Source organism: Tenrec ecaudatus, chromosome 13 (assembly GCF_050624435.1).
Source record: "Tenrec ecaudatus isolate mTenEca1 chromosome 13, mTenEca1.hap1, whole genome shotgun sequence".
NCBI classification, from domain to species: domain Eukaryota; kingdom Metazoa; phylum Chordata; class Mammalia; order Afrosoricida; family Tenrecidae; genus Tenrec; species Tenrec ecaudatus.
In genome coordinates, this window is record NC_134542.1 from 88800627 (window position 1) to 88813145 (window position 12519).

Sequence of the window (12519 nt, forward strand, 5' to 3'; positions counted from 1 at the left end):
TTGGTTTTTATTGCCAAACTGATGATTTTCACAAATCCTTTCCATCTGTCGGAACCCTCTAGATTGTGTACAAAGATGACCTCACCTGGCTGAAAGGCATCGGCTGCTATGTCTGGGACACTCCCGAGATTCTCCATGCCAAGCACGCTTATGATCTACGCAACGATGTGAGTTTGCCCCTGCTTTTAAAAATATTTCCACTCCGATATAGTCTGGACCCAAGGAGAGAGTTTGTAAAATAGGGACACCTTATGATACTGCAGATAGGACCTATTCATAATGAAGGGGGAAAAGTGCCATGAAAAACCTTGACTCCAACTATCATTACAATCTCGAAAAGAAAGTTAAATTTTCCTAGAAAAGCATTAATTGAACATTCTGGAAGCCCCCAGAAGCTCCACATGGCTATAAGCACTGAGTCGTCTGCATTCGGACAATTGTGGTCTGTGGACTGAGTACTGATGCCCTTCATCCCTTGCGTTCGGGGACGCAGGGGCCCTGTGAGAAACAGCACTTTCTAATATAACGAATGGTCTCAACACAGACCTGGTTTCTTTCTCTTGGCAGATCAAATACAAATCGCACGTGCAGAAGACAAAGAACAACTACAAGCTGGTCACTGATACTCCAGTCTACGTCCAAGCTGTCAAGAGTGGGAAACAGCTCAGTGATGTAAGTGCTCCTGAGGGAAGCTGCTTTGCACAGTGCTGGCTGTAGGGAAGGGCTGTGGGTAAGACATGTCCAGAAATCAGATCAGGCTACCACTTAAGCGGAAGTGCCAAAAAGTGAAGACTGAGTGACTGATGCCACACCGTTTCTAGTCAAAGGACCAAGTTGGTGGCTTACAAAGTACTTAAGATGCAAGGGCTCTGAGGTGGCATCATAGGGGGTCTAAATATATGAAATACTTTGTGGCTTAGAGCTTCAAATATTGCTTCTCAGACTCCTGTGCCATGAACACCAGCTTATGTCTCACTACCTAAATCCCCTGCTAAATTAGAACAAACTCCGGTAGAATAGGACTCCCTGGGTGTCATAAATTGAGTTGAGCGGTCAGCTACTAACAAAAAGGTTGGCAGTTCAAACCCACCAGCAGACTCTCAGGGGGAAAGTGCTGACAGTCTGCCTCTAAAAGGGCACAGCCATCAAAAACCCCGCGGAGCACAATCCTGGCCAGCAGCACACGGGGTGGCCTTGAGTTGGAACTGATGGCATGGAAACTGGTTCCACCTTGAGGGCTGTGATCCTCAAGGTCAGCAATGTGAAACCAGCAGCCACTCCTTGGGAGAAAGTTGGGGCTTTCTGTTCCCATAAAGAGTTACATTCTTGGAAACCCGCAGGCGCAGGTCTACCCTGTCCTAGAGGGTCACTCTGAGTTGGCATCGGCTCGATGGCAGTGAGTTTGGTTTGAATGAAGTTATGGTTCTAGTTGTTCTAATGGAATAAAAAGCAATTAGGCTTTGAAGTTAAAAGAATGGATTGGAGTTCCGTCTTTAGCATATATAGCAAAAGGTTTGTTTGTTTGTTTAATCATTTTATTGGGGGCTCTTACAGCTCATACATTCCATGCATCAATTGTATCAAGTGCATTTGTACATATGTTGCCATCATCATTTTCTAAACATTTACTTACTATTTGGGCCATTGGCATCAGTTCTTCTTTTTTCCCTGCCCCTCCCCACACACACACTCTCATGACCCCTTGATCAATTATAAATTATTCTTATTTTCATATCTTACACTGACTACTGTCTCCCTCCACCCAAGTTTCTGTTGTTTGTCCCCCTGGGCCGGAGGGGCGGGAATGGGGTGTTATGCGTCAGTCATTGCACTTGATTTCCCCTTTCTGCCCCCACCTACCCGCTACACTTCTGGTATTGCTGCTCCCATTTCTGTTCCTGAGGGGTTTATCTGACCTGGATTCCGTGTGTCGTGAGCTCTTATCTGTGCCTGTGTACATGCTCCAGTCTAGCCAGAAACCTTTTTTTTTATTAGTTATTTAGACTTGGGAAAAGGACTTCCTCTTTCTTAGCTTCAGCATCTTTCCCTTTAAAATGGGAAAATATATGTACCACTGCCACTCTCCTGCCTGAAAAGGGAGAGCAGGTGATGTAGTGCCTTACACGTTGGGCTGCTAACTGCAAGGTCAGCAGTTCAACTCTACCAGAAGCTCCACAGGATAGAGAGGGGCCTTTCTGCTCCCACAACGATTGACAGCCTGAATGGTGGATTGTTAAAAGATTTGTTAATAGCCCCCCAACAAAATGATTAATTAAAAAAATTTTCTACAGCCTCAGAAAATCCAAGGAGCAGTTCCATTCTGCCCGGTGGGGTTGTTGATGTGGGAGTCAACACTGACCGTATGGCAGTGGTTTGGGTTTGTTCTCATCATGTCGGAAGACGTTGGGGATGCAGTAAGTTCAGTGTCAGGCTGCTGACTGGAAAGTCAGTGGCTCAAGCCGATAGGTTACGAGAGAGAGAAGTGGAAAGCTTCCGTGCAGTGCGCCACAAACCAACGGAGCAGCTCTCCTCTGCCCGGGAAGGTCATTGAGTGGGAATCGGCTCAAAGGGCCGCGGGTTTCATTTCAGATTTGTGATGCCTGACACAGAGCACTTTTTTGTATTTATTTCTCTGTGTGGCTGATCACACATCGTTGACTTGGATCCTACTGAACCAGACACTATCAGAGTCTTCTAGACAATGTGAAGGAGCTTTTTTTTTTTTAAGAGAGAAATTTGCGTTGCACTTTCTAACACAGTCTGAATCCGTCCGCTCTTCCTCTGTCCACACAGGCTGTCTACCACCATGACTACATCCGCAGTGTCAGAGGCAAAGTGGCCCCAACTACTAAAACCGTGGATCTGGACCGTGCGCTGCATGCCTACAAGCTCCAGAGCGAGGTAGGCTGCTGTGAGGACACAACAGAAGGCCCGGGAGAAATCTAGGGCAGCCAGACCATTGGTATCTGTAGAAATGACCTTGGCTGGAGCATCCTCTGAGCTTGACCTTGGACATGCTGTTCTATTTATATGAGTGAAAGAATTAGCGAGAGAAAGAGAAGGAAAGCAAAACAGAGCCAAGACTGTCTTCCCTCTTGGCTGAAAGGACTCTCCCCATCGAGTAATCAAACACACACACACACACACACACACACGCAAACAATCTGCATTGTTTTCAACAATGTTGACAAGTTATCAAAGAGAACAGGAAAGCTCTCTCTGCTCTGTCAAAGCTTAAAATCAAGTTGGGAAAGACAAGGCATATAGTCATAAAAAGCTACTAACAATAAAAGGTAAAGTTAAATTGCTGTTAGAATTCAGAAGAAAAAAACATGAACCCAACCCACATATTTAATAAGCTGTTTTATATCCGCCAAAGGTGCTTCTTGAGTCTTTTATAATGTAACTCTCTTATCTTGAATGTCAAAAGAAATTTTACGTCTTAATATTTACTGTCCATAACCCTGTTGTCCCCTGAAAGACTGCGTATTCAAAGTCACAGACCAAAAGGTCCCTACTGCTCTTGCCATGAAGAGGAGCATTGTAGCCTTTCCATACACCGGTGTCACGGCATTGTGCTTGTACGTAGATACAGGATGAAAGTGGCCCCACGTTATGCTTTATAATTGTGACTGTCTCTGGGATGGGTGGGATCTTAAATATTGCCAGTGAGTGGAGTTCAGGACAGAGGTAGCACTTGGCTTCCTATTTTCTCTAATTTCCCCAAATCCCTGCTAGATGTCATACAGACCATTGGGAATTAGAAAGCATGGAATAATTACTTCCTGTAAGAAGTTTTCAATTCCTCTCTGTTTCTAAAACAGTAGGTTAAGAGAAGTCTCATTCACTTCAAGACCTAGAACTTATTTAATATCTTCCTGAAATCAAGGCAGTGAGCATGAGCACATTTAAAAGCCTGAGAGAAATATCATGTGGGCTGGGTGTGATTTCTTAACCCCGATCTGTTAGTTGATGTGAAATGCAGTTTACCCCCCTCCTCTCTGTGGCAGAACCTGTACCGACGCGGCCTGCGTTTCCTGCCCACTGGATATCGGCTCCCTGTTGATACCCCTCACTTCAAACACAACAAAGACACCCGATACATGAGCAGCTATGTGAGTATCTCTTCCTCGTTAAGATGCAGGTGCTGGTGGGGATAGGGTGGGGGTGTGCTAATATTCAGTAATAGCCTACTTTTTTTAATCTCCCAAAAGTGGAAGAAGGAGGTAGCATATTTTTAGGGGAGCGATGACACTGGCTTGTCCCTGTAACCAGCAGTGCCTGAGTAACCCAGGGGCTCAGGAAGTGTGCCTCCATGAGTAAGTGACCTTGATCCAGACAGCCTATGACTGCCATAATGCTGCTTTTTCTCCTGGCCTTAGTATCCATCATCTTCCTCCTGCTGTGTTTTAATATAATGTCGTCATGTGTTCCTTGAAAGAGGAAGAATTTCTTCCTTAGCAGCTAGCTCTGCTACTTAGCTCGCCGCTTACCCTCTGTGCCCACCCAGTTCAGAGGGGATAGAGTCCCAGAACTAGTAGCTTATGCAGGTGCTGGCTTTCCTAAGAGCCTCCCCTACTTGTAAAAAGGTCGGGTTGGGACTTGATGGAGAAGGTTTGGCTATCCCAATGTGCCTGCAAACCAGCCGTTGCCTGGAGAGGAAGCTCACCTTTCCATGCCTCCCTTCAGAGGGCCAGAAATCAAACCTGCCTGCCAGGCAGAATCCAGAAGACTGTGGTTCAAGAGTCCTGTCCTCAGGGCACAGAGTCATGGATCTGGGAATCTGGCATTTCCCTTAGTTGACCTGCCTAGAAAGCTATTCATCAGACTTCAAAATATTTTTCTGGTTCCTACTTTACATTTCTTAATTTCTTAGCCAGGCTGGAGCGGAAATGATAGATTTTTTTTCTTGCATTTTGCGTACTACCCTACAGAGAGATTTCATCTAAGCAATTGAGTTTTACTGCTTTCTCAATCTGATTTTATTAATAATAAATAATGGTCAAGTGTTAAGTTAGTATTGAAATTATGGTAGTGATTTTTCTTTATACCTAATAGCATTTTCAAATCAAGGTGACACCTCTTTTTCTGTGGGAGATACTGCCCTTAGCGTCCCCAAGGAACCCTGGTGGCGTAGTGGCTTAGACATTAGGCTGCCAAGCAGCTAACTGCAAAGTCAGCAATTCAAAATCACCAGTCGCTCATCTAAAGACGAGACTCTGCTTCCTTAAAGAGTTAGTCTTTGACACCCATAGGGGCAGTGCAAGCCTGTCCTATAAGGTCTGATTCAACTCTGTGAGAGTGAAGTTGTTTTTTCTGGTTGCTTTGTTTCCCTATCATTGATCTTGTTCTGACTTTGTTTTCGCAGTTCAAGTACAAAGAAGCTTATGAGCACATCAAAGCAAATGGGTATACACTCGGCCCCAAGGATGTTCCATTTGTCCATGTGCGGAGGGCCAACAATGTTACCAGCGAGGTACTGTAAATGCTAATTCTGTAGGAGAAATGTGGAGAAAAATTCCGTGGCTGTATTTGAAATGCATTCAGAATGCATGTGTGCCCTGTAAACCCACCTCGGCCAGAAGCAGCAGTCTCTTTCGTCACTGTTCGGATACTGATCTCCTTTGGCAATGCTTTTCTATCATTGTGGAAACATGGAGTCTCCGGAATCAGTTCCACAGATTGGGATGCACACTTTTCCCAAAGGAAAGCATTCCTTTTTGACATTCACATTCAATCCTGAATTTTATTCCGCAAGGCAATTAGTTCCACATAAACTATTGGTTTGTGTGTCTGGACCTTCTCCTCAGCCTTCTGACAGAAAGTGGAAGACTGGGCTCAGTTCCTTCATCTAAGTAAAATCAGTATCCATTTCTCCTTGTTCCTAATCTCAGTCATTTTTCTTACCTCCAATAGTTCGTTCCATGGATCTCTGTGTGAAATATTTGCTTGTTAGTCGGTCAATAGACGCCCTGATTATCGCACACTAAATCCCTGCCATGGTTTTCCTCCAATGCAGAGACTGTATCGAGAATTGTACCACAAACTGAAAGACAAGATCCATACAACGCCTGACACACCTGAAATCCGCCAAGTCAAAAAGACGCAGGAAGCCGTCAGCGAGGTGGGTATCTTCTTAGTGGAAAAGGCAGACTGTGGGATCCAAGGATGAATGCTACCCAGTGGTCTCTAATGTGTGTGTTTCTATTCTGTAGTTGATCTACAAATCAGACTTCTTCAAGATGCAGGGCCACATGATTTCTTTACCGTACACGCCCCAAGTGATCCACTGCCGCTACGTGGGAGACATTACCAGCGATGTAAGCATCTCATAGCCATCTTTCTGGTGGGCATCACGTTTTACCAAGGGAAGCCTTGCTTTCAGCATTTCGGCCAACCAGTGATTTTTGAATACCCTTTTCCCCTGAGCCCTGCAAATGGGCTGTACATGTTGAGGGTGAAATAGTAAAGAAACCGACACTCAGAGCCTATCCCGACTCACAGCGGCCCCAGAATGTCAGGTTAGACCATGACCTAGAGCAGCGGTTCTCAACCCGTGGGTCTCAACCCCTGTGGGGGTCAAAGGACCCTTTCATAGGGGTCTCCTAAGACCACTGGAAAATATAAATATTTCACGATATATAATCACATATTATTTTTGTGATTAACCACTATGCTTTATGTTCAGTTTGTAACAATGAAAATACATCCTACACATCAGATATTTACATTACGATTCATAACAGTGGCAAAATTACAGTTATGAATAGCAACAAAAATAATTTTATGGTTGGGGAGGGTCACCACAATATGAGGAACTATGTGAAAGAGGCACATTAGGAAGGCTGAGAACCACTGCCCTATAGGATCTCAGGTGACTGCTTTTTCAGGAGCATCACGCAAGGCCTGTTGCCCAAGGTCCCTCTGGGAGGATGCTAACCACCAATGCTTTGGTTACCAGCCAAGCCTGTGAGCCATTTGTACCACCTAGGGATCCCACATGGAAAACAGCACCCCGTATTCCACTACCTATGGAAACAGCAACAGAAGGACCTGCTGGGAACTGACCGCTTTCATTCAACACTGAAGCATTGCCAGATTCTCGTTCTCTGTGACCTCGTTGTGTTTAGTATATGTACCCTTTTCAGCTGCACTCCCAGCCCCTCAGAAGCCCTGGGGGGGGGGGGGGGGGTTCAGCAGTTCAAACCCAGCAGCTGCTCCATGTGGGAAAGTGGAGGCTAGCTGCTCCCATCAAGACCACAGTCTTGGACGTGGTACATATCATCCAGAAAGGCCGCTCTCTAGACGAGGACATCACTGTTGGTGAAGAGCGGGTGAGCACTCAATGAGACAGGTTGGGACCATAGCTCAAGCAACGGACTCCCACATAGGAGCAAGAAGGCCGACGGCGCAGGGACAGGCAACAGTATTTCGTTCTGTCTTTCATGAAGTCATGAGTCAGCTGATTGGATGGCATTCCTAATCATGAGTCAAGTTGACTTGATGGTACCTAAGAATAACAGCATAAAGCCTACAAGGTAGACACGTTGAACCAAAATGAAAGGTGGCTTATTGGCTTAAAGTGTCGCACTACTCTGTCCTTTAAAAAAATTCTTGATTTACTTTTGCTCCCCACTAATCATATTTCCGGTTGTGTCCACAGATTAAATACAAAGAGGACCTGCAGGTCCTGAGGGGCCTGGGCTGTTTCCTGTACGACACTCCTGACATGGTCCGGTCCCGCCACCTGCGGAAGCTATGGGTGAGTCTCGATCTTCAGAGCCCTAAACAATGATCCATGTAACCCCCCAACCCCACCCCACCCCCGTCACCATCAGCTAAAGAGTGCTGAGGGGCAGGAAGAATTAGACCGGCAGCTGCTTTGGGGGGCAGTACCTCCCATTAATCCTCCTGAGCTGATTGTGACCAACTCAAGATGATCCATGTGTATGATAAAACAGAGTGTTTAGTTAAGTGACATGGGCAGTAGTTCCTACTTGGACAGACAGCCAGAACATGGGAGGGTCACTTAGTGTGCACATACCAGCCCTGTGGAAGGGAAGGGGTGGCCAAGGGACACGGTCATCTTGTCCCATTGTTGCTGATCTGTGTATTTGGGTTTGTGTTTTTTTAAGTCTAATTATGTGTACACTGACAATGCAAGGAAGATGCGTGACAAATACCAAGTGGTGCTTGACACACCTGAATACAGAAAAGTACAGGAGCTGAAGACTCATCTGAGTGAGGTAAGGGTGCTCGCCTGCTGACACACGCAAGCCAGCTTGACCAAGAGAGACTGAATGGCTTTTTATTAAGGGGGTGGGGGGTGGGGCAAGGGGGCTTATTTGCTCTAGTTACCATTTTTCAAGCAACAACAGCAGGTAAAATATCCAAACCCCTGGACCTTTAATTATGGAGTGGCCCCAGGCCTAAACAAATCAATTGACCTCTGTTTATACCTTCACTTAAGAAACCCTGGTGGTGGTGTGGGTTATTCATTGGGCCACTAGCCACAAGGTCAGCAGTTCAAAACCATACAGCCACTCGGTGGGACACAGATGAGGCTTTCTGCTCCCGTAAACATTGGCAAGTTTGGAAACCCTCTGAGATAGCTCTACTCTGCCCTATAGAGCCAATATGGGTTGGAATCGACTCAGTGGCTGCGAGTTTTTTGGGTGGCTTCCTTAGTTTACCTATCTTGTGTCCCCATTTGGTAATGAGGATATTGATACTTGTCCTGCCCATGACTTGGGTTGCTGAGAGGTTGCGTGACACGTAGTTTTAGAGATTAGAATGATCCTCTGCCCTATACATGGGTGCTCTCCAAGTGAAGTTTTTTGTATTAGAACTCTGTCATAAAGGCTTGCTGTCAGGAACCCTAATCATGCCAGTGCCCTACTAAAAATCACCCAGTGACTCCCTGCTGCCCGCTCGGTCGGTACATCTGAAACTACAGTGCTGCTTTCAGTTTCACCAGCCCACCGGGCACCGAGGTCACACTGCGCTTCTTCAGCTACTTTTTCCTTTAAACCCAGTAACTTGAAGTGCTTATTTTAATTTCTCTTTTTTCCAATTCCTGTTGAGATTCTGTGCGTACCGTGTGTTGTTAGGCTGTGTTACACGTTTATGTATAAGAAAGAGCTTGATATCAAGAAGGCAGCCCAGCCCATTCCCACTCAAATCTCTCAGTGTGATGCAAGCCAGGCCCTCTCTAGTAATAGGCCCCTAACCTAGGAAGGTGAAGGAGGCTGCAGGAAGAGCGGAGGCCAGTGGGTGCAGCAACTCATGGACCTGAAGTCAGTGCAAACATGGGGGGCACTGACAGCTCTCGGGTTCAGGCGGCCCATAGGGGGGCACACTGGAGCCAGGCAGAGTTCCAGCAGGTAAGAAGGAGAAAGAAAGAGGAGGCCACAACTCCCAGGGAGGTATCACCAGACTCCCACTTGATTGATGGCTTGTACTCCACCCTCCACCTCCACACAGGTACCAGCAACAACAACAATAGAAACCCAAGGGTATTGCCAGTGAGTCGGTGCAGATTCATAACAACCCTATAGGACGGAGGAGAGCTGCCCCAGGCAATTTCAGAGACAGTCACTCTTTACAAGAGTAGAAAGTCCCATCTTTTTGCTGAGGAGAGGCTGGTAGTTTTGAACTACTGATCTTAAGGTTTGCTATGTCACCAGGGCTCCTTAACTTCCATGCCAGGGTAGAGAAAGGCTATTCTTCTGTGTTACTTCTTCCACCCTTTAGCTTAACATACTGATCCAAACCACTCCCTGGGATTTAGAGGATCTGAGAGAGGACCAGCGAGTCCATTTTTAATAAGGATCCAGGAGATTTTTGGAATCTGGAACTTTTGAAGGACGCAACTTGGTAAAAATTTGATAGTAAGAAGAGGTGTGTCAGGATTGTCTTGAATCTTGACATGTGTACATTTTTAGCATACTGTCCTAAGAGATACTGTCCCGAGGATCATAAGCAACGCATCCCTGACACTCAAACCAAACTCATGCCATCGAGTCAACTCCTAGCCACGCTGTTGAACAGGGTACACTGTTTTGTGGGCTTCTTTACTGGAGTAGAAAACATGCATCCCAAGTAAAGGGTGAATGTACTAACATGATGATTTAGAAATAACATGGAAGAGCTGGGTCCCAGATTTACTTCCCAGATTTGTCCCAGATTTATTTCCAATTCGTTTTGTGGCTTTGTATAATTAATTCAAAACATCAGCATTTCAATTTCCTGAGACCTGGGCTCCTTTAACTATAGTGTTCTATGAGTTCGTTGATTCCATTTATTAAAAAGTTTGCCTAGAAGGAACATAACATTTTCATTCACTTTATCCCTTTTCTTTCAATAAGAACACCAGTAAGAGTCTCAAAAAGATGAGTCATGGTTTGTTTTAAGTTGTACTTGCATATAATTTAGATTTTGAGAAATGAATATGTACGCACATATGAATATTTATAATATTTTAAAATAATCCATCTGTTCCATTGATATTTAAATTTGTGATCTGAATTTATTTGTTCTTTTTTTTTATTAAAATATCATCTTACTGGGAACTCTTAGAACTCTTATTACAATCCATACATTGATTGCTCCATTTGTTCTTTATATTTTGCAACATCATATTAAATTCCTTCAACGCTTATTAGGACACAACTATTCTTCAGGCCATTTGTCTAAACACGTGTGATGGTCAGAGGCTAGAGTGGGGCCCAGCGTTGCGTGGGCCCACCATGTGGAAGAGACAGATATCATACAGCAAATGAAGTACTACAAGAATAATGAAGACAATATAGACTCCTAGATTTTCCCAGGCAAACAAGAGGCAGAGCATTCTAGACGTAAGGAACCAGACCCCCTACCATCAAATGGATTCTAATTCATAGCAACCCTTGTTAGCGTTTCTGAGACTGTAAATTTTTACAGAAGCAGACAGCCTCATAGTTCTCCCATAGAGTGGGTGGTGGGTTTGAACCACCCACTCTATGATTGCCAGTCCGATGCCTAGCCCACAGCACCACCACTATGAAAAAAACAGGCATACTGAGTTCTGGAAATTGGGAATCATTTCAAAAGACCGCATGGGGAATGTGGAGGAATGTTGGAGACTGAGGCAAGAAACATAGGTTGGATCAGGTTTTGAAAACTGGTGGGTGCTGTATTACTAATCCCATGGAAGAATTACTTTCAGGGTTGTACAACTACTCCTCCTCCTTCTTCATTTGTACATCTCTTCTTAATATGGTTGAACCTTTGAAGTCTATGATATGTGGATGAAGTGCCAATCAAAGTATTAAAAATAAAAATACTTTCAGGCAGGATACGTCTGAGCATTAAGGTTAGATTAGAGAACTTCAAAAAAATCCTCACTCAGATTGGTGGACGTGGATGAGAGCAGTGGAACCATTCTAGTAAGCATGGAAGGTTGGTTTAGGAGGTTCTGATGAATATATGATGGAACCCTGCTGGTGATTTATTAGGGGCGTGATGGTGATATGTTAGAAGCCCTGGTGCTGATGGGTTAGACACTGAACTTTGAGTTCCAAGATCCGTGGTTCAAACCCACCAGTTGCTCTGTGGAAGCAACATGAGGCTGTCTACACCTGTGAAGGTGTACAGTCTCAGAAACTCTTATGTCGGGTTGTCATGAGTTGGATTCCACTCTCTGCCACTGAGTTGGGTTTGGTTTGGGTTCATGGATGTGCAGCGGGAAAAGGGAGATAGGAAACTGAACAATAGGAATGGGAAAAGGGACAACATTTAAAGGGCTTCGTGAATGAGAAGCACAGGATTTGTGACCATTTTGGCATGGAGGATGAGGGAGAAGGAGTCTTAGATGTGTCCCCTGATTTCTGGCGTGGCTGAGTAGGACAGCAAAGAACCACTTAGCAAAACAGAAACAATGGGATAAATAGGTTTTAGGGAGAGGGTGAGCAAATAGAGATGTTCTGGGCACTAAGCCTGGGACTTTTAACCTGCGGGTCCACAGTTCGAACCCACCAACCAATCTGAGGGTGAAAAACGGGTCGTTCTGGTCCTGTGAGTTCCACAGTCTCAGAAACCAAAAAGGTGCTCTCCAGGATGGCTGAGTTGGATCAACTCCAAGAGAGCAGGGTCGGATTGGGTTAGGGCAGTGGTTCTCAACCTTCCTCATGCCGTGACCCTTTAATACTTTTCCTTGTGTGATGGTGACCCCCCCCCAACCATAAATTATTTTCGTTGCTACTTCATCACTGTCATTTTGCTACTGTTATGAATCGGGCGACCCCTGTGAAAGGGTCGTTCTACCCCCAAAGGAGTCGCGACCCACAGGTTGAGAACCGCTGGGTTAGGGAGCAATGTGAAGGGTTCAGTATTGAGCATAATGGGTCATCCACATTCAGAAAGTCGTCAAAATTTGGGCCTGGAACTCAGGAGAGACTGAACATGCAGATTTGGAAGTTCTCACTCTAGAAGGGACGGTCTGGTTGAGATAACCCATCTATATGAGATGAGAGGGGCCAA

At 45.2% G+C, this 12519-nt stretch overlaps 1 protein-coding gene across 1 annotated transcript in view; it reads left to right on the top strand.

The window, feature by feature from the left end:
• Positions 1 to 12519, top strand: part of NEB (nebulin) — a 236896-nt gene that overhangs the window by 163834 nt on the left and 60543 nt on the right. The window contains exons 97-105 of the mRNA XM_075529049.1: positions 63 to 167; positions 568 to 672; positions 2794 to 2901; positions 4011 to 4115; positions 5369 to 5476; positions 6020 to 6124; positions 6216 to 6320; positions 7664 to 7762; positions 8136 to 8246. Coding sequence (XP_075385164.1) covers positions 63 to 167; positions 568 to 672; positions 2794 to 2901; positions 4011 to 4115; positions 5369 to 5476; positions 6020 to 6124; positions 6216 to 6320; positions 7664 to 7762; positions 8136 to 8246 — 951 coding nt within the window. The remainder of the gene's footprint in view (positions 1 to 62; positions 168 to 567; positions 673 to 2793; positions 2902 to 4010; positions 4116 to 5368; positions 5477 to 6019; positions 6125 to 6215; positions 6321 to 7663; positions 7763 to 8135; positions 8247 to 12519) is intronic.